At 48.3% G+C, this 27282-nt stretch overlaps 1 protein-coding gene across 1 annotated transcript in view; it reads right to left on the bottom strand.

Annotated features, from left to right (window-relative positions):
- RPL24 (ribosomal protein L24) overlaps nt 1-27282 on the bottom strand; it is a 192409-nt gene that overhangs the window by 34176 nt on the left and 130951 nt on the right. The window contains exon 5 of the mRNA XM_069204798.1: nt 20413-20476. Within this exon, the coding sequence (XP_069060899.1) occupies nt 20413-20476 (64 nt within the window). The remainder of the gene's footprint in view (nt 1-20412; nt 20477-27282) is intronic.

The raw sequence follows: 27282 nt of genomic DNA, 5'->3' as shown, positions 1-27282 counted from the left end.
GAATGCTGTCTTTTCTTTTGCTCCAGGTGCCATTTTTATTTGCCAGTACCCTGCTGTCAAGTCAAAGGTACTTAGAAATTTGGCAGCACCTAATTTATCAATGAGCTCATCAGCTCTTGGAATTGGATGAGCATCTGTCTTGGTGACAGAATTGAGCCCTCTGTAGTCCACACAAAACCTCATCTCTTTCTTTCCATCTGTGGTGTGAGGTTTGGGGACTAAGACCACTGGGCTAGCCCAGGGGCTGTCAGAGCGCTCAATGACTCCCAATTCCAGCATCTAGTGGACTTCCACCTTGATGCTTGCCTTAACATGGTCAGACTGTCTAAAGATTTTGTTCTTGACAGGCATGCTGTCTCCTGTGTCCACATCATGGGTACACAGGTGTGTCTGACCAGGGGTTAAGGAGAAGAGTTCAGGAAACTGTTGTAGGACTCTCCTACAATCAGCTTGCTGTTGGCCAGAGAGGGTGTCTGAGTAGATCACTCCATCTACTGTGCCATCTCTTGGGTCTGATGACAGAAGATCAGGGAGAGGTTCACTCTCTGCCTCCTGATCCTCATCTGTTACCATCAACAGATTCACATCAGCCCTGTCATGGAAGAGCTTAAGGCGGTTCACATGGATCACCCTCTTGGGGCTCCTGCTTGTGCCCAGGTCCACCAGGTAGGTGACCTGACTCTTCCTCTCTAGTACTGGGTAAGGGCCACTCCATTTGTCCTGGAGTGCCCTGGGAGCCACAGGCTCCAGAACCCAGACTTTCTGCCCTGGTTGGAACTCAACCAGTGCAGCCTTTTGGTCATACCAAAACTTCTGGAGTTGTTGGCTGGCCTCAAGGTTTTTGGTTGCCTTTTCCATGTACTCTGCCATTCTAGAGCGAAGGCCAAGTACATAGTCCACTATGTCCTGTTTAGGCTCATGGAGAGGTCTCTCCCAGCCTTCTTTAACAAGGGCAAGTGGCCCCCTTACAGGATGACCAAACAGAAGTTCAAAGGGTGAGAACCCTACTCCCTTCTGTGGTACCTCCCTGTAAGCGAAAAGCAGACATGGCAGGAGGACATCCCATCTCCTTTTGAGTTTTTCTGGGAGCCCCATGATCATGCCTTTTAATGTCTTGTTGAATCTCTCAACTAAGCCATTAGTTTGTGGATGGTAAGGTGTAGTGAATTTATAAGTCACTCCACACTCATTCCACATGTGTTTTAGGTATGCTGACATGAAGTTGGTACCTCTGTCAGACACCACCTCCTTAGGGAAACCCACTCTGGTAAAGATACCAATGAGGGCCTTGGCTACTGCAGGGGCAGTAGTCGACCTAAGGGGAATAGCTTCAGGATACCTGGTAGCATGATCCACTACTACCAGGATATACATATTTCCTGAGGCTGTGGGAGGTTCCAGTGGACCAACTATGTCCACACCCACTCTTTCAAAGGGCACCCCCACCACTGGAAGTGGAATGAGGGGGGCCTTTGGATGCCCACCTGTCTTACCACTGGCTTGACAGGTGGGGCAGGAGAGGCAAAACTCCTTAACCATGTTGGACATATTGGGCCAGTAGAAGTGGTTGACTAACCTCTCCCACGTCTTGGTTTGTCCCAAATGTCCAGCAAGGGGAATGTCATGGGCCAATGTTAGGATGAACTCTCTGAACAGCTGAGGCACTACCACTCTCCTAGTGGCACCAGGTTTGGGGTCTCTGGCCTCAGTGTACAGGAGCCCATCTTCCCAATAGACCCTATGTGTTCCATTTTTCTTGCCTTTGGACTCTTCAGCAGCTTGCTGCCTAAGGCCTTCAAGAGAGGGACAGGTTTCTTGTCCCTTACACAGCTCTTCCCTTGAGGGTCCCCCTGGGCCTAAGAGCTCAACCTGATAAGGTTCAAGCTCCAAAGGCTCAGTTCCCTCAGAGGGCAGAACTTCTTCCTGAGAAGAGAGGTTCCCTTTCTTTTGCTGTGTTGCAGTTGGTTTCCCAACTGACTTTCCTGTTCTCTTGGTAGGCTGGGCCATTTTTCCAGACTCCAGCTCTACTTTTTCACCCTGTGCCTTGCACTGTGCTCTTGTTTTCACACACACCAGTTCAGGGATACCCAGCATTGCTGCATGGGTTTTTAGCTCTACCTCAGCCCATGCTGAGGACTCCAGGTCATTTCCAAGCAGACAGTCCACTGGGATATTTGAGGAGACCACCACCCGTTTCAGGCCATTGACCCCTCCCCATTCTAAAGTAACCATTGCCATGGGATGTACTTTTCTCTGATTGTCAGCGTTGGTGACTGTGTAAGTTTTTCCAGTCAGGTATTGGCCAGGGGAAACCAGTTTCTCTGTCACCATGGTGACACTGGCACCTGTATCCCTCAGGCCCTCTATTCTAGTCCCATTAATTAAGAGTTGCTGTCTGTATTTTTGCATGTTAGGCGGCCAGACAGCTAGTGTGGCTAAATCCACCCCACCCTCAGAAACTAGAGTAGCTTCAGTGTGGACCCTGATTTGCTCTGGGCACACTGTTGATCCCACTTGGAGACTAGCCATACCAGTGTTACCTGGATGGGAGTTTGGAGTGGAACCTTTCTTGGGACAGGCCTTGTCTCCAGTTTGGTGTCCATGCTGTTTACAGCTATGACACCAGGCCTTTTTGGGATCAAAGTTTTTACCCTTGTACCCATTGTTTTGTGAAGAGGCTCTGGGCCCACCCTCCTGTGCAGGTTTTTGGGGGCCTGTAGAAGACTCTTTACTATTTTTAGTTTTGGTTGTCTCATCACCCTTCTGCTGGGGAGTCTTTGTGACCCCTTTCTTTTGGTCACCCCCTGTTGAAGTCTTGGACACCCTTGTCTTGACCCAATGGTCCGCCTTCTTTCCCAATTCTTGGGGAGAAATTGGTCCTAGGTCTACCAGATGCTGATGCAGTTTATCATTGAAACAATTACTTAACAGGTGTTCTTTCACAAATAAATTGTACAGCCCATCATAATTACTTACACCACTGCCTTGAATCCAACCATCTAGTGTTTTCACTGAGTAGTCAACAAAGTCAACCCAGGTCTGGCTCGAGGATTTCTGAGCCCCCCTGAACCTAATCCTGTACTCCTCAGTGGAGAATCCAAAGCCCTCAATCAGGGTACCCTTCATGAGGTCATAAGATTCTGCATCTTGTCCAGAGAGTGTGAGGAGTCTATCCCTACACTTTCCTGTGAACATTTCCCAAAGGAGAGCACCCCAGTGAGATCTGTTCACTTTTCTGGTTACACAAGCCCTCTCAAAAGCTGTGAACCATTTGGTGATGTCATCACCATCTTCATATTTAGTTACAATCCCTTTGGGGATTTTCAACATGTCAGGAGAATCTCTGACCCTATTTATGTTGCTGCCACCATTGATGGGTCCTAGGCCCATCTCTTGTCTTTCCCTCTCTATGGCTAGGATCTGTCTTTCCAAAGCCAATCTTTTGGCCATCCTGGCTAACTGGATGTCCTCTTCACTGGAGTTATCCTCAGTGATCTCAGAGTTGTTGGTCCCTCCTGTGAGGGAACCAGTATCTCTGACTATTATTTGTGGAGTCAGGGCTTGAGAAGCCCTGCTCTCCCTAAGTAGGACTGGAGGGGGGGAATTTCCCTCCAAGTCACTATCTTCATCCTCTGAGTTGCCATCCTCAGAGGGGTTGGCCTTTTCAAACTCTGCCAAAAGCTCCTGGAGCTGTACTTTGGTAGGTTTGGGGCCCATTGCTATTTTCTTTAGTTTACAGAGTGACCTTAGCTCTCTCATCTGTAGATGGAGGTAAGGTGTGGTGTCGAGTTCCACCACATTCACATCTGTGCTAGACATTATGCTTCTAAAAGTTGGAATACTTTTTAAGAAACTAAAACTGGTTCTAGAATCTAATTCAAACTTTTACAAACTTTTAAACTCTAAAAGAAATGCTAAACAGGATCTAACACAAGGCCCTAGCAGGTCTTTTAAGAATTTAGAAAACTTTTCAAATTGCAAAAATCAATTTCTAATGACAATTTTGGAATTTGTCGTGTGATCAGGTATTGGCTGAGTAGTCCAGCAAATGCAAAGTCTTGTACCCCACCGCTGATCCACCAATGTAGGAAGTTGGCTCTGTATGTGCTATTTCAAAGTAAGGAATAGCATGCACAGAGTCCAAGGGTTCCCCTTAGAGGTAAAATAGTGGTAAAAATAGATAATACTAATGCTCTATTTTGTGGTAGTGTGGTCGAGCAGTAGGCTTATCCAAGGAGTAGTGTTAAGCATTTGTTGTACATACACATAGACAATAAATGAGGTACACACACTCAGACAAATCCAGCCAATAGGTTTTTATATAGAAAAATATCTTTTCTTAGTTTATTTTAAGAACCACAGGTTCAAATTCTACATGTAATAGCTCATTCGAAAGGTATTGCAGGTAAGTACTTTAGGAACTTCAAATCATCAAAATTGCATGTATACTTTTCAAGTTATTCACAAATAGCTGTTTTAAAAGTGGACACTTAGTGCAATTTTCACAGTTCCTAGGGGAGGTAAGTATTTGTTAGTTTTACCAGGTAAGTAAGACACTTACAGGGTTCAGTTCTTGGTCCAAGGTAGCCCACCGTTGGGGGTTCAGAGCAACCCCAAAGTCACCACACCAGCAGCTCAGGGCCGGTCAGGTGCAGAGTTCAAAGTGGTGCCCAAAACACATAGGCTAGAATGGAGATAAGGGGGTGCCCCGGTTCCGGTCTGCTTGCAGGTAAGTACCCGCGTCTTCGGAGGGCAGACCAGGGGGGTTTTGTAGGGCACCGGGGGGGGACACAAGTCCACACAGAAATTTCACCCTCAGCGGCGCGGGGGCGGCCGGGTGCAGTGTAGAAACAAGCGTCGGGTTCGCAATGTTAGTCTATGAGAGATCTCGGGATCTCTTCAGCGCTGCAGGCAGGCAAGGGGGGGGTTCCTCGGGGAAACCTCCACTTGGGCAAGGGAGAGGGACTCCTGGGGGTCACTTCTCCAGTGAAAGTCCGGTCCTTCAGGTCCTGGGGGCTGCGGGTGCAGGGTCTCTCCCAGGCGTCGGGACTTTAGGTTCAAAGAGTCGCGGTCAGGGGAAGCCTCGGGATTCCCTCTGCAGGCGGCGCTGTGGGGGCTCAGGGGGGACAGGTTTTGGTACTCACAGTATCAGAGTAGTCCTGGGGTCCCTCCTGAGGTGTTGGATCGCCACCAGCCGAGTCGGGGTCGCCGGGTGCAGTGTTGCAAGTCTCACGCTTCTTGCGGGGAGCTTGCAGGGTTCTTTAAAGTTGCTGGAAACAAAGTTGCAGCTTTTCTTGGAGCAGGTCCGCTGTCCTCGGGAGTTTCTTGTCTTTTCGAAGCAGGGGCAGTCCTCAGAGGATGTCGAGGTCGCTGGTCCCTTTGGAAGGCGTCGCTGGAGCAGGATCTTTGGAAGGCAGGAGACAGGCCGGTGAGTTTCTGGAGCCAAGGCAGTTGTCGTCTTCTGGTCTTCCGCTGCAGGGGTTTTCAGCTGGGCAGTCCTTCTTCTTGTAGTTGCAGGAATCTAATTTTCTAGGGTTCAGGGTAGCCCTTAAATACTAAATTTAAGGGCGTGTTTAGGTCTGGGGGGTTAGTAGCCAATGGCTACTAGCCCTGAGGGTGGGTACACCCTCTTCGTGCCTCCTCCCAAGGGGAGGGGGTCACAATCCTAACCCTATTGGGGGAATTCTCCATCTGCAAGATGGAGGATTTCTAAAAGTTAGAGTCACCTCAGCTCAGGACACCTTAGGGGCTGTCCTGACTGGCCAGTGACTCCTCCTTGTTTTTCTCATTATTTTCTCCGGCCTTGCCGCCAAAAGTGGGGCCTGGCCGGAGGGGGCGGGCAACTCCACTAGCTGGAGTGTCCTGCTGGGTTGGCACAAAGGAGGTGAGCCTTTGAGGCTCACCGCCAGGTGTGACAATTCCTGCCTGGGAGAGGTGTTAGCATCTCCACCCAGTGCAGGCTTTGTTACTGGCCTCAGAGTGACAAAGGCACTCTCCCCATGGGGCCAGCAACATGTCTCGGTTTGTGGCAGGCTGCTAAAACTAGTCAGCCTACACAGATAGTCGGTTAAGTTTCAGGGGGCACCTCTAAGGTGCCCTCTGTGGTGTATTTTACAATAAAATGTACACTGGCATCAGTGTGCATTTATTGTGCTGAGAAGTTTGATACCAAACTTCCCAGTTTTCAGTGTAGCCATTATGGTGCTGTGGAGTTCGTGTTTGACAGACTCCCAGACCATATACTCTTATGGCTACCCTGCACTTACAATGTCTAAGGTTTTGTTTAGACACTGTAGGGGTACCATGCTCATGCACTGGTACCCTCACCTATGGTATAGTGCACCCTGCCTTAGGGCTGTAAGGCCTGCTAGAGGGGTGTCTTACCTATACTGCATAGGCAGTGAGAGGCTGGCATGGCACCCTGAGGGGAGTGCCATGTCGACTTACTCGTTTTGTCCTCACTAGCACACACAAGCTGGTAAGCAGTGTGTCTGTGCTGAGTGAGAGGTCTCCAGGGTGGCATAAGACATGCTGCAGCCCTTAGAGACCTTCCTTGGCATCAGGGCCCTTGGTACTAGAAGTACCAGTTACAAGGGACTTATCTGGATGCCAGGGTCTGCCAATTGTGGATACAAAAGTACAGGTTAGGGAAAGAACACTGGTGCTGGGGCCTGGTTAGCAGGCCTCAGCACACTTTCAATTGTAAACATAGCATCAGCAAAGGCAAAAAGTCAGGGGGCAACCATGCCAAGGAGGCATTTCCTTACACCTCCCCTTTGGAAGGAACCCTGATATGGTGTGGTTCTTGTTAGTTGGCTGGTGGTGTCTGTGGGTTGGCCACGAAACCCCCCTCTAAATGGAGTTTTTCTAAAAGAGCCTCTGCGGGGAGTAGAGTGCGCCCATGGCCTTGGCCGTGTCTGTGTCCTTTTTAAGTTTTTCAATGGCTGTGTCCACTTCAGGGCCAAAAAGTTGTTTTTCGTTGAAGGGCATATTAAGGACAGCCTGCTGGATTTCAGGTTTGAAGCCTGAAGTGCGGAGCCAAGCGTGTCTCCTTATGGTGACAGCAGTGTTGACTGTTCTCGCTGCAGTATCGGCTGCGTCCAGTGAAGAGCGGATTTGATTGTTTGAGATCGTTTGTCCCTCTTCAACTATTTGCTGCACCCTTTTTTGGTATTCTTGGGGAAGATGGTCTACGAGAAGTTGCATCTCATCCCAGTGAGCGCGGTCATATCTGGCCAGCAGCGCTTGAGAATTTGCGATGCGCCACTGGTTGGCTGCCTGTGATGCTACTCTTTTTCCTGCCGCATCAAATTTTCTGCTTTCTTTGTCCGGAGGTGGGGCGTCGCCAGATGTATGGGAATTTGCTCTTTTGCGAGCTGCCCCTACTACTACGGAGTCAGGTGGTAACTGCGAAGTAATAAACACTGGATCTGTGGGTGGTGGTTTGTATTTTTTTATCCACCCTTGGGGTGATGGCTCTTGATTTTACGGGCTCTTCAAAAATTTGTTTTGCGTGCCGTAACATCCCTGGTAGCATTGGGAGACATTGATATTGGCTATGTGTAGCCGAGAGGGTGTTAAATAAAAAATCATCCTCTATAGGATCGGAATGCAGTTGGACATTGTGGAATTCTGCAGCCCTAGCCCGCAGTTGTGAGTATGAGGTACTGTCCTCTGGCGGTGACGGCTTTGTGGGGTATGAATCTGGATCATTGTCCGGCACTGGGGTGTCGTACAGGTCCCAAGCGTCTTGATCCTGATTATCTTGACTTATAGTAGTTTGCGCTGGTGAGTGCATTTGTGGCGGTGTTTGTGCCGGCAATGCCTGTTGTGGTGGAGAGGGCGGAGGCGTGACTTTAACCACTTTGGCTTGTGGTTGTGCGTCATCCTTGAGGAGACCGATCCTTTTCCTCATTATTGGGGGAAGGGTTGATATCTTCCCTGTGTCTTGCTGGATGTACAGTCTCTTTTGTGTGTAGTCTGATTCTACACTTTGGAGCTCCTGTCCAAATCTGTGCATCTGGCCACTTATTCCTTGTTCCTCTGTGTAGGATGAAGGTGTGGAATTTTTCGGCGCCGAGAATCTTTTTTCGGTTTCGGCACCGACAGAATTTTTGTTCCTTTCGGCATGGATTCTCGGTGCCGATGTTTTTCGGTGCCGGTTTCTTGTTTTGGTCTCTCGGAGCCGAGGTTGCTCCATGGCGGTCCCTCGACCGGAGTCGGGTGTCTTCGCTATGGGCGTGCCCTTTTTCGGCGCCTTCGACGGGTCGCCTGTTTTATGGGTCGAGCCATGGCCTGTTGGCAGTGGCGTCCCCTGGGCTTTCGTTTTCTCGATGGTTTTACTTTGACGTCTTACTCACAGTTTGTTGCTGTTGTTCGACGTCGGGGTCTCCGGATTCTGAGTCCGGAACCGAGAATGTTTCCTCTTCGTCGTCGAAACGTTTTGTCGGCGTGGACGCCATTTGTAGACGCCTTGCTCTTCGGTCCCGGAGTGTTTTTCTGGACCGGAAGGCTCGACAGGCCTCACAGGTATCCTCCTTGTGCTCGGGGGACAAGCACAAGTTACAGACCAAGTGCTGATCTGTATAAGGATACTTACTGTGACATTTTGGGCAGAAACGGAACGGGGTCCGTTCCATCGGCTTCGATGTCGCACGCGGTCAGGCCGACCAGGCCCCGATGGGGGAATCGAAGCTACCCCAAAGTCTTCCGATGATCGGTGTCGATGTACCTAACTATCCCGATACCGAACGGAACAATACCGACGCTTTCTTCCGAGATTCTGACTAACTTTCCGAACCGAAACACGGAGCGAAAAGGAATACGTCCGAACCCGACAGCGGAAAAAAAACAATCTAAGATGGAGTCGACGCCCATGCGCAATGGAGCCGAAGAGGGAGGAGTCCTTCGGTCCCGTGACCAAAAAAGACTTCTTCGAAGAAAAACAACTTGTAATACTCCGAGCCCAACACCAGGCAGCGGACTGTGCCAAACATGTGTATCTGCAGCAACATATGCCATCGAACATATATTTTCTTAGTTTATTTTAAGAACCACAGGTTCAAATTTAACATGTAATATCTTGTTTGAAAGGTATTGCAGGTAAGTACATTAGGAACTGAATCATTTCAATTGCATGTATACTTTTCAAGTTATTCACAAATAGCTATTTTAAAAGTGGACACTTAGTGCAATTTTCACAGTTCCTGGGGGAGGTAAGTTTGTTAGTTTTACCAGGTAAGTAAGACACTTACAGGGTTCAGTTCTTGGTCCAAGGTAGCCCACCGTTGGGGGTTCAGAGCAACCCCAAAGTTACCACACCAGCAGCTCAGGGCCGGTCAGGTGCAGAGTTCAAAGTGGTGCCCAAAACGCATAGGCTTCAATGGAGAGAAGGGGGTGCCCCGGTTCCAGTCTGCCAGCAGGTAAGTACCCGCGTCTTCGGAGGGCAGACCAGGGGGGTTTTGTAGGGCACCGGGGGGGGGGGGGGGGGGAGACACAAGCCCACACAGAAATTTCACCCTCAGCGGCGCGGGGGCGGCCGGGTGCAGTGTAAGAACAATTGTCTGGTTCGCAATGGAAGTCAATGAGAGATCAAGGGATCTCTTCAGCGCTGCAGGCAGGCAAGGGGGGGCTTCCTCGGGGAAACCTCCACTTGGGCAAGGGAGAGGGACTCCTGGGGGTCACTTCTGCAGTGAAAGTCCGGTCCTTCAGGTCCTGGGGGCTGCGGGTGCAGGGTCTTTTCCAGGCGTCGGGACTTAGGTTTCAGAGAGTCGCGGTCAGGGGAAGCCTCGGGATTCCCTCTGCAGGCGGCGCTGTGGGGGCTCAGGGGGGACAGGTTTTGGTACTCAGTCGTAGAGTAGTCCGGGGGTCCTCCCTGAGGTGTTGGTTCTCCACCAGCCGAGTCGGGGTCGCCGGGTGCAGTGTTGCAAGTCTCACGCTTCTTGCGGGGAGATTGCAGGGTTCTTTAAAGCTGCTCCTTTGGATAAAGTTGCAGTCTTTTTGGAGCAGGTCCGCTGTCCTCGGGAGTTTCTTGTCGTCGAAGCAGGGCAGTCCTCAGAGGATTCAGAGGTCGCTGGTCCCTTTGGAAGGCGTCGCTGGAGCAGAGTTCTTTGGAAGGCAGGAGACAGGCCGGTGAGTTTCTGGAGCCAAGGCAGTTGTTGTCTTCTGGTGTTCCTCTGCAGGGGTTTTCAGCTAGGCAGTCCTTGTTGCAGGAATCTAATTTCTAGGTTCAGGGAGAGCCCTTAAATACTAAATTTAAGGGCGTGTTTAGGTCTGGGGGGTTAGTAGCCAATGGCTACTAGCCCTGAGGGTGAGTACACCCTCTTTGTGCCTCCTCCCAAGGGGAGGGGGTCACATCCCTAATCCTATGGGGGAATCCTCCATCTGCAAGATGGAGGATTTCTAAAAGTTAGAGTCACCTCAGCTCAGGACACCTTAGGGGCTGTCCTGACTGGCCAGTGACTCCTTGTTCTCATTATTTTCCCCAGCCTTGCCGCCAAAAGTGGGGGCTGGGGCTGGAGGGGGCGGGCAACTCCACTAGCTGGAGTCTCCTGCGGTGCTGTGACAAAGGGGTGAGCCTTTGAGGCTCACCGCCAGGTGTTACAGCTCCTGCCTGGGGGAGGTGTTAGCATCTCCACCCAGTGCAGGCTTTGTTACTGGCCTCAGAGTGACAAAGGCACTCTCCTCATGGGGCCAGCAACATGTCTCTAGTGTGGCAGGCTGCTGGAACCAGTCAGCCTACACAGATAGTTGGTTAAGTTTCAGGGGGCACCTCTAAGGTGCCCTCTGTGGTGCATTTGACAATAAAATGTACACTGGCATCAGTGTGCATTTATGGTGCTGAGAAGTTTGATACCAAACTTCCCAGTTTTCAGTGTAGCCATTATGGTGCTGTGGAGTTCGTGTTGGACAGACTCCCAGACCATATACTCTTATGGCTACCCGGCACTTACAATGTCTAAGGTTTTGCTTAGACACTGTAGGGGCACAGTGCTCATGCACTGGTACCCTCACCTATGGTATAGTGCACCCTGCCTTAGGGCTGTAAGGCCTGCTAGAGGGGTGTCTTACCTATACTGCATAGGCAGTGAGAGGCTGGCATGGCACCCTGAGGGGAGTGCCATGTCGACTTACTCATTTTGTTCTCACTAGCACACAAGCTGGTAAGCAGTGTGTCTGTGCTGAGTGAGAGGTCTCCAGGGTGGCATAATACATGCTGCAGCCCTTAGAGACCTTCCCTGGCATCAGGGCCCTTGGTACTAGAGGTACCAGTTACAAGGGACTTAGCTGGGTGCCAGGGTGTGCCAATTGTGGAATCAAAAGTACAGGTTAGGGAAAGAACACTGGTGCTGGGGCCTGGTTAGCAGGCCTCAGCACACTTTCAATTGTAAACATAGCATCAGCAAAGGCAAAAAGTCAGGGGGCAACCATGCCAAGGAGGCATTTCCTTACAGTAAACACCACCACTTGAGGGATTGTAGGGTGTGAGGAGAAAGAAGGACTTTGTTCTCCCAATCGTCCCTCAGTTGACACCACTGATCCTCCAGATTTTCCTGCAATGGTCTCATATGGAGGCGAGCATTGGGAACCAGATGGATACAAGATGCCATCGAGCCCAGTAGAGAAGCTATTATTCTTGCAGTGGCTTGAGGTCTTTCCTGCAGTTGTTTGCACTTTTGGAGAATCGAGAACTGTCGTTCCTCCGAAGGAAACACCTTTCCTAGCCTGGTATCTACAATGGCCCCTAAGTAATGCAACCTCTGAACAGGTGTTGCTGTAGATTTCAGGAGATTGACTTGAAGACCAAGTTTTTGCAGCAGTTGTAGAGTCCATTCGAAATGTTGTTGTGCCTCGAGACAACTGGAGGCCTTTATGAGCCAATCGTCTAGATAGGGGTAGACGAATATTCGCTGTTTCCTCAAGTGGGCGGCTACTACCGCCATGAATTTGGAAAAAGTTCTCGGCGCTGATTTTAGGCCGAAAGGTAGAACTGCGAATTGGTAATGGCGTTTTCCGACGGTGAACCTTAGGAATTTGATGTTTCTTGGTTATTGGGATATGAAAGTAAGCGTCGCAAAGATCTATCGCACAGAGCCAGTCGCCCTGACGTAGATGTGGGTAAATTTGGTGTAAGGCTAACATCCTGAATTTTTCTTTGCGAATCCATTTGTTTGCTGTCCTCAGATCTAAGATGGGACGAAACTCGTTTGTCTTTTTTTGGTACAAGGAAATATCTCGAATAAATCCCCTTCCCTTGTTGGCTGATGGGAACGGGTTCTATGGCTCTTTTTTGCAATAGGATATTGACCTCTAACTGTAGAGCTTCGAGATGGTGGTTGGCTGTTTTGGGTGGAACAGATGGTGGAGAACTGGTGAATCTGAGAGCGTAACCATGTCTCACAATATTCAATACCCAGGCGTCTGTTGTGATGCGTAGCCACTCGTCCAGATGATTTGAGATACTTCCCCCTACTGGAGTGGATAATGGAGGAGGGGGAAGCAAAGATTCAGGGCTTAGACGTGGGAGCCTGTCGAGTTGCCTGAGTTTGAGGTGTTGAACGACCCCTTGTCGACCTTCGCTGAGTGGAGAAACCCCTTTGATGCTGCTGCTGTTGCTGCTGCTGCTGGGGGCGCGAAGACATCCAGTGTGGCGACTGATACCGGTGGGTGAAAAGTCGTTGATATGGCCGGAAAACCTCTTTGTTCTTTCGGTCTTTCCATGCCTACCGCTTTCAGGGTATCTAGTTCAGCCTTCATTCTAGCCATCTCATCGGCATGAGAACCGAACAAGGTGGAGCCCGAGAAAGGCAAGTTTTGTATTCTCTGCTGCGCTTCAGGTTTGAGTGATGCAAGTCTCAACCATGCATGCCTTCTGAGCGCTATCCTGTGTGCATAATTGTGTGCGGATAGCACCGGAGTCAGCTGCAGCACTTATAATTTGGTTAGAAACCATGGCTCCCTCACCCACGACCTCCAGGAAATCTTCCCTTTTATCCTTAGGAAGATGTTCCGCAAACTGCATTAAAGAGTCCCAGAGGGCAAGGTCGTATCGCCCTAATAACACAGTAGCGCTGGCTGCCTTCATCGTGACGGCTGCAGTAGAACATACTTTGTCCTGCAGCATCTATCTTTCTGCTCTCTTTATCTGGAGGCGAAGAAGAAGACGGTGAGGTTGAATGCAGTTTCTTTGCCGCTACTATGACAACCGAATCAGGTACTGGGTCCGACCTCAAGAATAGAGGATCTTGTTCTGGTGGACGATATTTTTTAATAAGTCTGGAAGGAGCAGACTTTGTTGTGGCCGGTGCAAGGAAAATATCCATTGCTGGTTCAAGGAGACCTGGAACCAGTGGAAGCAAAGGTCTGGAAGATGTCCTGTGATGCAAGGTCTCGAAGATCACTGACGTCGATGGGGCAGGTACCGCCAGCGGGATGTTCAGCTTGGTCGCCCCTCGTACTAAGACCTCCTGGAACGTATTCACATCATCTATGGGGGACACTCTCGGGGACGGTGAGTCCGATAGGGTTGGAGAGTAGTCCCGTGTAGACGAAGAAGAACGCCTATGATGTGAATGCTGAGATCTGTGATTCATGACGGTGCCGAGAGGAAGAAGTGTCTAGAGGAATGTCCCGAACGTCTTACAGACCGCGTTGGAGTCCTCAAAACAGACTCTGAAGGAGGAGCCGGAAGAGGCGGTGTTACCGGCGTCTGTGGCAATGGTGATTGTCGAGGAGAGAGTTGTGGAGACGCTGGAAGGAGGATGAGTGAAGCCGAGGATTCTGAGGTTGTATAAACCCTTCTAGGTCTTTTTGATTGTCTCGACGTTGACACTCCTCGACGTCGAAGTACGGTGACGGCGAGTGCCCTTCGCCGTCGATTCTTCTCGCCGTTGAGAATCTCTCGACGACGACCCTCGACGTCGCCGTGATGACGGTGAACGCCTACGACGTCGAGCACCCCTCGACGTTGATCGCTCTCGCCGTGTTGACGGCGAGCCGGATTCAGATCTCCGACGTGGAACGTCCTCGCCGTGTCGACGGCGACCCAGATCTCGACGGCGAAAGTCCACGCCGTCTCGACGGCGAAATCGTCGACGGCGAGCGATGTCTCTTTCTCGCCGGCGAACCACTCCTCGACGGCGAGCATGTTGGTGCCGTTCCTTGCCTCGACGTCGACGCCCTCGACGTCGGAGACCTGTGCCGTTTTTGAGCCGGTCTGGTCGGAGTTATAGAGGAAACAGTGTGAGCCCTGGTAGAAGACTGACCTTCTCCTCGCTCTGTGGTAGAATGACTACTTTTCCTCCTGTCGCCTGGAGTCGGATCTTCTCCCTGTCACGAAGGGTCCTTCTGGAGAAGGTTTTGCAGATGTCACACGACTCCGGTTTGTGGCTGGATGGAAGGCAAATTATGCAGACCCGATGTGGATCTGTTTTGGCCTTTTTTCTGCCACAAGAAGGGCATTTGTCAAACAGTGAAGGCATTTCTGAAGTAGAAAAACTTAAAAATTCTGTCAGAATCGAATAGAAAAAAATAGAAAATGATCACTCAATGTTAAAAACGTCGAGTGAAATTGAAATTCAAAAGATTTTAAATGAATTTCTGTCACAAAAGGATTTTGTGAGGTAGAGCTCAATGCTTCAGGGTCCTGTCAGAAAGGAGCCGGAAAAAAGAACTGAGGCAACTGCCTTTTGCTGTGCATGATGGGAAACAGGAAGACTTTACTTTCTTAAAGGCACAGCTCTATTTTCATTCTGTATAATGGCAGCCTATGGGCTACACTGCCCTACATTGTTTTATTCTCATGAGGTGTAAATAAAATATGAGAATGTATTTATTTATGTATTTATAGAATAAATTGAGGTTTAAACGTGAATTTACACTACAACTGTTTTTTCTTCTAACAATTTGGCCTGTGTAGCTGTTCACATAGGCTGCACATTGTTATTCTTAAGTGTTTTTCACAGACCTTTTTTGTCAAGGAGCTGATGATTGCACTTAATATATTACACAACAGTGCTCCGGGGTCCCCGCAGGCGCGCGGAACTATTCAGTGCTTATGACTATACATGGAAATCCCCTACGAGAGAAGGCTAGGCTAGATTTCTGTAAGTGAAGCAAGTAACCCACTACATCCTTTGGAGTTGCGTGTATAGGTTGGATCTGATTATGATGGCAGTAACAGACAAACCTCTTCCATTTACTTGCATAGCTTACAATAAGTTGTAAGTGTCCGAATTCTACGATTTCAGGAGCCAGATTGCTAGATTCAGCGATGCTGGATGTCTGATCTGTCGGTTGTGTTGTGTTAACAGATCCGGCCTGTTGGGCAATTTGATGTGGGGTACTACTGATAGGTCTAGCAGTGTTGTGTACCAGGGTTGCCTTGCCCAAGTTGGTGCTATTAAAATGAGTTTGAGTTTGTTTTGACTCAATTTGTTTACCAGATAAGGAAGGAGAGGGAGAGGAGGAAAAGCGTAGGCAAATATCCCTGACCAGTTCATCCATAGGGCATTGCCTTGGGACTGCCTGTGTGGGTATCTGGATGCGAAGTTTTGGCATTTTGCGTTCTCTTGTTGCAAACAAGTCTATTTGAGGTGTTCCCCAGAGTCTGAAGTAAGTGTTTAGAACTTGGTGGTGAATTTCCCATTCGTGGACTTGTTGGTGATCGAGAGAGATTGTCTGCAAGTTGATTCTGGATCCCCGGAATAAACTGCGCTATTAGGCGAATGTGGTTGTGAATTGCCCATCGCCATATTTTCTGTGCTAGAAGACTCAACTGCGGAGTGTGTCCCCCCCCTGTTTGTTTAGATAATACATAGTTGTCATGTTGTCTGTTTTGACAAGAATGTATTTGTGAGTTATAATTGGTTGGAAAGGCCGCAATGCGTGAAAAACTGCTAGCATTTCTAGGTGATTTATATGCAGTTTTGTTTGATGTACGTTCCATTGTCCTTGTATGCTGTGTTGATCGAGGTGTGCTCCCCACCCTGTCATGGAAGCATCTGTTATTACGTATTGTGGCACTGGGTCTTGGAATGGCCGCCCTTTGTTTAAATTTATACTGTTCCACCATAGAAGCGAGAGGTAAGTTTGGCGGTCTATCAACACCAGATCTAGAAGGTGACCCTGTGCTTGTGACCATTGTGATGCTAGGCACTGTTGTAAGGGCCTCATGTGTAGCCTTGCGTTCGGGACAATGGCTATGCATGAAGACATCATGCCTAGGAGTTGTAATATCATCTTTGCTTGTATTGTTTGTGTTGGATACATGCGTTGTATGATCTTGTTGAAATTTTGAATTCTTTGTGGACTTGGAGTGGCTACTCTTTTTGTTGTGTCTATTATGGCTCCCAGGTATTGTTGTACTTTGCACGGCAAAATGTTGGATTTTGCAAAGTTGACGGTGAAACCTAGTTTGTAGAGGGTTTGTATGATTTGATTTGTGTGTTGTAAGCACTTTGTTATTGAATTGGTTTTGATTAGCCAATCGTCTAGATACGGGAATACATGTATTTGCTGCCTTCTGATGTGTGCAGCCACTACTGCTAGACATTTTGTAAAGACTCTTGGTGCGGTTGGTAAACCAAAAGGCAATACTTTGAATTTGTAATGTATTCCTTTGAATACGAACCGTAGGTATTTTCTGTGAGATGGATGTATTGGTATATGGAAATACGCGTCTTTGAGGTCTAAGGTTGTCATGTAGTCCAGTAGTTTTAGCAATGGTAACACCTCTTGTAGCGTGACCATGTGAAAGTGGTCTGCTTTGATGTAGGTGTTTAGTATTCTGAGGTCTAGGATTGGTCTCAGTGTTTTGTCCTTTTTTGGTATTAAGAAGTACAGTGAATAGACTCCCGTGTTTGTTTGTGTGATTGGTACTAATTCGATTGCATTCTTTTGCAATAGTGCTTGAACTTCTATTTCCAGAAGGTCGGAATGTTGTTTTGACAATTTGTGCTTTTGGTGGTATGTTTGGAGGGAATTGTAGGAATTCTATGCAATAACCATGTTGGATAATTGCTAAGACCCAAGTGTCTGTAGTTATTTCCTCCCATGCTTTGTAATAATGACCTATTCTTCCCCCCACTGGTGTTGTGTGGAGGGGGTGAGTGACATCTGAGTCACTCCATGCTTTGTAATAATGACCTATTCTTCCCCCCACTGGTGTTGTGTGGAGGGGGTGAGTGACATCTGAGTCACTGCTTGGTTGTAGGGGTTTTGGGGCTTTGAAATTTTCCTCTATTCCTAGGGAATTGCCCTCCTCTGTATTGGCCCCGAAAGCCTCCCCTGTACTGTCCCTGGTAGCTGGACGGTGTTGCCTGCGAGGTGCTGGCTTGTGTGGCCTGACCCCGAAACCCCCCTCGAAAGGGTGTCTTGCGGAAGGTGCTGTAGGTTCCTCTGCGGGGAGTAGAGTGCGCCCATGGCTGTGTCAGTGTGTTTTTTTAAGTTTTTCGATTGCCGTGTCCACTTCTGGTCCGAACAGTTGTTTTTCGTTGAATGGCATATTGAGCACTGCCTGCTGTATCTCTGGTTTGAACCCAGACGTTCTTAGCCATGCGTGCCTTCTAATGGTCACAGATGTATTAATTGTTCTTGCAGCTGTGTTTGCTGTGTTTGCTGCGTCCATAGAAGATCTTATCTGGTTATTTGATATGTTCTTTCCTTCCTCAACCACCTGCTTTGCCCTTTTTTGAAGTTCCTTGGGTAGATGCTCGATGAGGTGTTGCATCTCATCCCAATGGGCTCTGTCATAGCGCGCAAGTAGTGCTTGAGAGTTAGCGATGCGCCACTGGTTTGCAGCTTGTACTGCGACTCTTTTCCCAGCTGCATTGAACTTGCGGCTCTCTTTATCTGGGGGTGGTGCGTCCCCAGATGTGTGGGAGTTGGCTCTCTTCCGAGCTGCTCCCACTACGACGGAATCTGGTGGCAGCTGTGTGGTGATGAAAACAGGGTCTGTAGGAGGTGCTTTATATTTCTTGTCCACCCTTGGCGTTATTGCCCTACTTTTGACCGGCTCCTTGAAGATTTCCTTTGCGTGCCGAAGCATACCTGGCAGCATAGGCAGGCTTTAGTAGGAGCTGTGGGTGGAGGAGAGGGTGTTGAATAAAAAGTCATCCTCGACTTGTTCTGAGTGGAGGTTTACGTTGTGGAATTGTGCTGCTCTAGCCACCACTTGAGAATATGCTGTGCTGTCTTCAGGTGGTGAGGGCTTTGTTGGATATGCCTCCGGACTGTTGTCCGACACTGGGGCGTCATAAGTCCCAAGCGTCTTGATCCTGGTCACCTTGGCTCATGGTGGTGTGAGCCGGGGAATGTGACGGAGTTTGCGCTGGTGAGACGTTAATTACAGGTGGAGGAGAGGGTGGCGGAGTCACCTTTTTCACCATTTTTGTTTGTGGCGCCTGGTCTGTTTGAAACTCCAGTCTCCTTTTTCTCCTAATAGGGGGAAGGGTGCTTATTCTTCCTGTTCCCTGCTGTATGAAAATACGTTTTTGCGTATGGTCCACTTCGGTGGATTGCAGCTCTTCCTCAAATATATGCTTTCGCATCTGAGAGGACAGTGATTGCTCCTCTGTATAAGACCCTGGACCTGGGTCGGTTACGGGTTGTTTCGGCACCGAAACCCTGCCTGTATCTTTTTTCGGCTCCGAGGTGGCTTTTTTCTTTTTTGGAGCCGAAACCTCTCGGCGTCGATCTTCGTCGGTGCCGCTGTCTCGGCGTCGAGCCGTTTCTACACCGCTATCTCGGTGTCGTTGCTTCTCTCCAGCACTTTCTCGATCCTGAGAAGGCTGCGTGCCGGTGTCTCGACCGGAGTCGGACGATCTCGGCACTGTTTTGGCCTTTTTCGGTGCCGATGGTCGGTCACCGAACTTATGGGTGGAGCCATGGCCTGGTGGCAGTGGCGTCCCCTGGGCCTGGTCACTTTTTTTATGTGTTTGACGTCTTACTCACGGTTCTTTGATCGTCGAATTCCTCGGAGTCCGATTCGTGGATCGAAAAGGTTTCTTCTTCCTCTCGTTCCTCGAACTCTCGGTGCGCTGTCGGCATGGACGCCATCTGAAGTCTCCTGGCTTGACGGTCACGGAGTGTCTTTCGGGACCGGAACGCACGACAGGCTTCGCAAGTCTCTTCACTGTGCTCAGGTTACAGACCAAATGTTGGTCTGTATACGGGTATTTTTTGTGGCATTTGGGACAAAAACGGAAAGGGGTCCGTTCCATCGGCGGTGTTGGACACGCGGTCGGGCCGACCAGGCACCGACGGGGGCTCGAAAACTACCCCGAAGGGCACCGGAGCGCGTCGATCTTCGATGCGGTGTTGAATCTAACTACGCCGATCCCGAACGCAACAATACCGACGAAAATCTTCAGAAATCTACTAACTTTCCGTTCCGAAACTCGGAGCGACAGGAACACGTCCGAACCCGATGGCGGAAAGAAAACAATCGAAGATGGAGTTGACGCCCATGCGCAATGGACAAAAGGAGGAGTCACTCGGTCCCGTGACTCGAAAGACTTCTTCGAAGAAAAACAACTTGTAACACTCCGACCCAACACCAGATGGCGAGCTATGCAGAACATGTGTATCTACAGCGACAGATGCCATCGAACACTAAGATTCAGAGTGTTGAAAAAGGAACAGTCTAATATTGAGGAATGCGTTCAGAAACATTACAGATTAACGAAAGACTGAAAAAAAAACTGTTTTAGACTGTTTGGAGCAGAGAACTGAGCGAGGGGAACACACATCCGAACCAGATGGCAGAGAAAAACGAAGTACTCCATGCCCATGTGCAGTATTACCTAGAGAAGTCATACGATCCCATGACTCAAACTTAAAAAAACAAGTTGTACTACTCTGAACCCAATACTAGATGGCAAGCTTATGCACAGCATGTGTATCTACAGCTACACATGCCATTGAACACCTTGTTACCCCTCTGTACAAGGTGCTGCATGTGAATCTGAAAACATGCACATTTTTGCAGAGTTACAAGTAAATCGAAACCAGCAACGATGCAGGAAGGGAGCTAGGGGACCAAGCACCACCGTGGGAAGAAAGTATCTCAATTGCCCGTGCAAGCAGTCCAATTAGGATCCAGCAAATATGGACAATGAAGCCAACTCATGGTAATGGGCAGGCTAAAACCCTGGTATTTATGTTTGTAAAACAAATCTGTGGCACGATTAAACAATTTAAATAAATCTTTCAGCAAAAGTAGACATTTCTCAGAAGAGGAAATTCTTTTATCTAGGCCTAATATCTACTGTTTCCCAGAGTATTTATAGACATTAATAACCAATGTGTACAATTTCCAATCAAGGCATTGCACGACTGGTAGATCACACCAGATATCAGTATTCGTGGCGATATCCTTCAGGCTACATTTGGTTCATATAATATGAGCATTACCTTTGCAGTAGATGTGGTGCTTTTTTTGGTTGCTGCTTTTGCCTTCTTTGCCTCTTTTGCAGCCCTGTAACAAGTTTATAAATTAACATACGAAGCAAAACTATGAATATAGAACCCAAAACAGTTACTGAAGCTATGTAGCCAAAACAGTTTCAACACAATGACAAGTGGAAGCAAGGAAAGTTACCTCTGCTTGGAACCAGGACAGTATGCACTTTGGTAGTCTGAGTCCGCTTTCCCTTCCTAAAAACTTCTCCCTAGCAAAACCCACAATCACTAAACACAGCAAGCATGGATTCACACTACAAACTCATTTGTAGTTATTTTATCAAGAGACTAGACATTGAAGGTGGGGACATCAGACTACAGTGAATATGATATGGAGGAGAGGACTACACTGGGACAGTTTAGTTCAATGTGCCAGCTAACCATGGAAAAGATGCTGGAAGCATTAGGTTGGCCAAATTTATGTAATGCATGGTGGGATCCAATGATACACCATTTAAATAATATCACGCATACCCCAATTATTTCATGAATGCACACATCCACTGCAAGTAAAGACTAATTAGACATACAAACTACAGCTGGAGTACATTGGATTAAGGCACAAGACACTGGAACAGACTTGTGCTTTAAGACGGCAGCTAACCTGGCAGGTCCCGAGCCAACATCTGCAGTGATTATCATTGCCCCTAGCCAGACTGAGGTTACAGGGAACGGGAGATGAGTAACAAGAATGATAATGAAAATGTCACTTACCCAGTGTACATCTGTTCGTGGCATCAGTCTCAGTAGATTCGCATGTTTTGCATGTTTTGCAATAGCTCGCCATCTGGTGTTGGGCCGGAGTGTTACAAGTTGTTTTTCTTCGAAGAAGTCTTTCGAGTCACGGGACCGAGTGACTCCTTTTGTCTCCATTGCGCATGGGCGTCGACTCCATCTTCGATTGTTTTTCCCCGCAGAGGGTGAGGTAGGAGTTGAATTGTAGTAATAGTGCCCATGCAATGGAGTGACTAAGTATGCACCTATTTAAGGTTGAGATGATACATATATAAATAGTTGAAGGTAACTTCCAAACTGCTACAGGCTCCCGGGGAGGCGGGTGGGCACATGCGAATCTACTGCGACTGATGCCACGAACAGATGTACACTGGGTAAGTGACATTTTCAGTTCGATGGCATCTGTCACTGTAGATATGCATGTTTTGCATAGACTAGTAAGCAGTTATCTCCCCAAAAGCGGTGGATCAGCCTGTAGGAGTGGGAGTAGTCTGAAATAATGTTCTTAATACGGCTTGACCTACTGTGGCTTGTTGTGCGGATAACACGTCTACACAGTAGTGCTTGGTGAATGTGTGAGGCGTAGACCATGTGGCTGCCTTACATATTTCTTGCATTGGGATGTTTCCTAGAAAGGCCATGGTAGCACCTTTCTTTCTGGTTGAGTGTGCCCTTGGTGTAATGGGCAGCTGTCGTTTAGCTTTAAGGTAGCAGATTTGGATGCATTTAACTATCCATCTGGCTATACCTTGTTTTGATATTGGGTTTCCTGCATGAGGTTTTTGAAATGCAATAAATAGTTGTTTAGTCTTTCTGATGTTTTTTGTTCTGTCAATGTAATACATCAATGCTCTTTTGACATCTAATGTATGTAGTGCCCTTTCAGCTACGGTATCTGGCTGTGGAAAGAACACTGGAAGTTCCACTGTTTGATTTAGATGGAACGGTGAAATAACCTTTGGCAAAAATTTAGGATTGGTCCTTAGGACGACCTTATTCTTGTGTAGTTGTATAAAAGGTTCCTGTATTGTAAACGCCTGAATCTCGCTTACTCTTCTTAGGGAAGTAATGGCGATGAGAAATGCCACCTTCCAGGTTAGGAACTGTATTTCGCAGGAGTGCATGGGTTCAAAAGGTGGACCCATAAGTCTAGTTAGGACAACATTTAGGTTCCATGAAGGAACAGGTGGTGTTCTTGGTGGTATAATTCTCCTAAGGCCCTCCATGAATGCTTTAATGACTGGTATCTTATATAGGGAAGTTGAATAGGTAGTCTGCGCAGGTATGCAGATATTGCTGCAAGGTGTATTTTAATGGAAGAGAAAGCCAGGTTAGATTTTTGTAAGTGAAGCAAGTAACCCACTACATGTTCTGGAGTTGTGTGTAATGGTTGTATTTGATTAATATGGCAGTAGCAAACAAACCTCTTCCATTTACTTGCATAGCAGTGCCTGGTGGATGGACTTCTGGCTTGTTTTATGACTTCCATACATTCTTGGGTAAGTTGTAAGTGCCCGAATTCTAGGATTTCAGGAGCCAGATTGCTAGATTCAGCGATGCTGGATCTGGGTGTCTGATCTTTTGGTTGAGTTGTGTCAACAGATCTGGCCTGTTGGGCAATTTGATGCAGGGTACTACTGATAGGTCAAGCAGCGTTGTGTACCAGGGTTGCCTTGCACAAGTTGGTGCTATTAATAGGAGTTTGAGTTTGTTTTGACTGAGTTTGTTTACCAGGTAAGGAAGGAGAGGGAGAGGAGGAAAAGCGTAAGCAAATATCCCTGACCAGTTCATCCATAGGGCATTGCCTTGGGACTGTGTGTGGGTATCTGGATGCGAAGTTTTGGCATTTTGCGTTCTCCTTTGTCGCAAACAAGTCTATCTGAGGTGTTCCCCAGAGTTTGAAATAAGTGTTCAGAATTTGGGGGTGAATTTCCCATTCGTGGACCGGTTGGTGATCGAGAGAGATTGTCTGCGAGTTGATTTAGGATCCCTGGTATAAATTGTGCTATTAGGCGAATTTGGTTGTGAATTGCCCAACGCCAAATCTTTTGTGCTAGCAGGCTTAACTGCGTGGAGTGCGTCCCCCCTTGCTTGTTTAGATAATACATTGTTGTCATGTTGTCTGTTTTGACGAGAATGTATTTGTGAACTATTATTGGTTGGAAAGCTTTTAGTGCTTGAAAAACTGCTAGAAGTTCTAGGTGATTTATATGCAGTTTTGTTTGATGTACGTTCCATTGTCCTTGTATGCTGTGTTGATCGAGGTGTGCTCCCCACCCTGTCATGGAGGCATCTGTTATTACGTATTGTGGCACTGGGTCTTGGAAAGGCCGCCCTGTTTAAATTTATGTTGTTCCACCACAGAAGCGAGAGGTAAGTTTGGCGGTCTATTAACACCAGATCTAGAAGGTGACCCTGTGCTTGTGACCATTGTGATGCTAGGCACTGTTGTAAGGGCCTCATGTGCAGTCTTGCGTTTGGGACAATGGCTATGCATGAAGACATCATGCCTAGGAGTTGTAGTACCATCTTTGCTTGTATCCTTTGTGTTGGATACATGCGTTGTATGATGGTGTTGAAATTTCGAATTTTGTGGACTTGGAGTGGCTACTCCTTTTGATGTGTCTATTATGGCTCCCAGGTATTGTTGTACCTTGCGCGGCAGAATTTTGGCTTTTGTGAAATTGACGGTGAACCCTAGTTTGAAGAGGGTTTGTATGATATGATTTGTGTGATTTGAGCACTCTATTAACGAATGGGCCTTGATTAGCCAGTCGTCTAGATATGGGAACACATGTATTTGCTGCCTTCTTATGTGTGCAGCGACTACCGCTAGACATTTGGTAAAGACTCTTGGTGCGGTTGTTAATCCGAAAGGCAGTACCTTGAATTGGTAATGTATTCCCTTGAATACAAACCTTAGGTATTTCCTGTGCGATGGGTGTATTGGTATATGGAAATAAGCATCCTTGAGGTCTAAAGTTGCCATGTAGTCGTGTAGTTTTAGCAATGGCAATACTTCTTGTAGTGTGACCATGTGAAAGTAGTCTGATTTGATGTGTTCACTACTCTGAGGTCTAGGATTGGTCTCAGCGTTTTGTCCTTCTTTGGTATCAGAAAGTACAGTGAGTAAACTCCTGTGTTTATTTGTGTGTTTGGCACTAATTCGATTGCATTCTTTTGCAATAGTGCCTGCACTTCTATCTCCAAGAGATTGGAATGGTGTGTTGTCAAATTGTGCTTTTGGTGGTATGTTTGGAGGGAATTGTAGAAATTCTATGCAATAACCATGTTGGATAATTGCTAGAACCCAAGTGTCTGTAGTGATTTTCTCCCATGCTTTGTAATAATGACCTATTCTTCCCCCCACTGGTGTTGTGTGGAGGGGGTGAGTGACATGTGAGTCACTGTTTAGTAGTAGGGGTTTTGGGGCTTTGAAATCTTCCTCTATTTCTAGGGAATTGCCCTCCTCTATATTGTCCCCGAAAACCTCCTCTATACTGTCCCTGGTAACTGGACGGTGTGGCTTGTGAGGTGCTGGCTTGTATGCTTTGACCCCGAAACCCCCCTCGAAAGGGCGTTTTACGGAATGTGCTGTAATTCCCTCTGCTCTGCGGGGAGTAGAGTGCGCCCATGGCTTTGGCAGTGTCCGTATCTTTTTTGAGTTTCTCAATCGCTGTGTCCACTTCTGGACCGAACAGTTTTTTCATTAAAAGGCATATTGAGAACTGCTTGTTGAATCTCTGGTTTAAATCCAGACGTTCGGAGCCATGCATGCCTTCTGATAGTTAGATGTATTAATTGTCCGTGCAGCTGTATCTGCAGCGTCCATGGAGGAGCGTATCTGGTTGTTGGAGATGGTCTGTCCCTCCTCAACCACTTGTTTTGCCCTATTTTGTAAGTCCTTGGGCAGATGTTCAATGAGATGTTGCATCTCGTCCCAGTGGGCTCTGTCATAGCGCGCAAGTAGTGCCTGGGAGTTCGCGATGCGCCACTGGTTTGCAGCTTGTGCTGCGACTCTTTTACCAGCTGCATCGAACTTGCGGCTTTCTTTATCTGGGGGTGGTGCATCTCCAGATGTGTGAGAGTTGGCCCTTTTCCTAGCTGCTCCTACAACGACAGAGTCTGGTGGCAGCTGTGTAGTGATGAAAACCGGGTCCGTAGGAGGCGCCTTATACTTTTTGTCCACCCTTGGTGTGATTGCCCTACTTTTGACCGGCTCCTTAAAGATGTCTTGCGTGCCGGAGCATACCAGGGAGCATAGGCAGGCTTTGGTATGAGCTGTGGGTGGAGGAGAGTGTTGAATAAGAAATCATCCTCGACCTGTTCTGAGTGGAGGCTTACGTTGTGAAATTGTGCTGCTCTAGCCACCACTTGAGAGTACGCGGTGCTGTCTTCTGGTGGAGATGGCTTTGTAGGGTATGCCTCCGGACTGTTATCTGACACTGGGGCGTCGTATAGGTCCCATGCGTCCTGATCTTGGTCACCCTGGCTCATGGTGGTGTGAGCTGGGGAGTGTGATGGAGTTTGTGCTGGTGAAACGTTAATCACGGGCGGAGGAGAGGGTGGTGGGGTAACTCTTTTCACCACTTTTGGTTGTGGTGTTTGTTCCGTCTGGAACTCCAACCTTCTCTTTCTCCTAATGGGGGGAAGGGTGCTTATTTTTCCTGTCCCCTGCTGAATGAAGATACGCTTTTGCGTATGGTCCACATCAGTTGCTTGTAGCTCTTCCTCAAACCTATGCTTCTGCATTTGGGAGGTTAGCGAGTGCTCTTCTGTATAAGAGCCTGAAGCTGGGTCGCTTGCAGTTTGTTTCGGCATCGAAACTTTGTCTGCGTGTTTTTTCGGCTCCGAGGTGACTTTTTTCCTTTTCGGGGCCGAAACCTCTCGGCGTCGATCTGTTTCGGTGCCGCTGTCTCGGCGTCGAGCCGTGTCCACACCGGCATCTCGGTGTCGAGGCTTGTCTCCAGCACTTTCTCGGTCCCGAGAAGGCTGCGTGCCGGTGTCTCGACCGGAGTCGGACGATCTCGGCACTGTTTGGGCCTTTTTCGGTGCCGACGGTCGGTCACCGAATTTATGGGTCGAGCCATGGCCTGGTGGCAGTGGCGTCCCCTGGGCCTTGTAAATGTTCCTCTGAGTGGATTTCGACGTCTTACTCACGGTTTGTGTATCGTCGAATCCTTCGGAGTCTGAGTCTTGGATCGAGAAGGTACCTTCCTCTTCCTGTTCCTCGAACTCCCGTTGGGCTGTCGGTGCGGACGCCATCTGAAGTCTTCTGGCTCGACGGTCTCGGAGTGTTTTTCGGGACCGGAACGCACGACAGGCCTCGCAGGTGTCTTCGCTGTGCTCAGGTGACAGGCACAGGTTGCAGACCAAGTGTTGGTCTGTGTAGGGGTATTTATTGTGGCATTTGGGGCAGAAACGGAACGGGGTCCGTTCCATCGGCGTTCTTCAGCACGCGGTCGGGCCGACCAGGCCCCGACGGAGGATCGAAAAACTACCCCGAAGGGCACCGGAGCTCTTCGATCTTCGATGCGGTGTGGAATCTAAGTACGCCGATCCCGAACGCAACAATACCGACGAAAATCTTCCGAAATTAGCTAATTTTCCGTTCCGAAACTCGGAGCGACAGGAACACGTCCGAACCCGATGGCGGAAAAAAAAACAATCGAAGATGGAGTCGACACCCATGCGCAATGGAGACAAAAGGAGGAGTCACTCGGTCCCGTGACTCGAAAGACTTCTTCAAAGAAAAACAACTTGTAACACTCCGGCCCAACACCAGATGGCGAGCTATTGCAGAACATGCGTATCTACAGCGACAGATGCCATCGAACTTTCCATTATAGTCATAAGCACAGTATTCCCGCCCATGTGCAGGAACCACAGAGCACTTAATATATCCTCTCAAGTGGAGAAGTTTACCTTTCTTCGGTAAGGACTGCAGTCATTTATGAGTCAATGCAGCCTATAGGAGAAGGCTATAATGGCCCAATTCTTCATCTTTAAATTAAAAAAGTGGCCAGGTGATTACATGTGTATACAATTTGATAGTGTTTTGGTACAGAAACCGCATAAATGTTTTAC

The sequence above is a fragment of the Pleurodeles waltl genome, chromosome 8 (assembly GCF_031143425.1).
Source record: "Pleurodeles waltl isolate 20211129_DDA chromosome 8, aPleWal1.hap1.20221129, whole genome shotgun sequence".
In the NCBI taxonomy this organism is placed as follows: Eukaryota; Metazoa; Chordata; class Amphibia; order Caudata; family Salamandridae; genus Pleurodeles; species Pleurodeles waltl.
The sequence above is the reverse complement of the archived record's forward strand: the minus strand, read 5'-3'. Positions and strand labels throughout refer to the sequence as shown.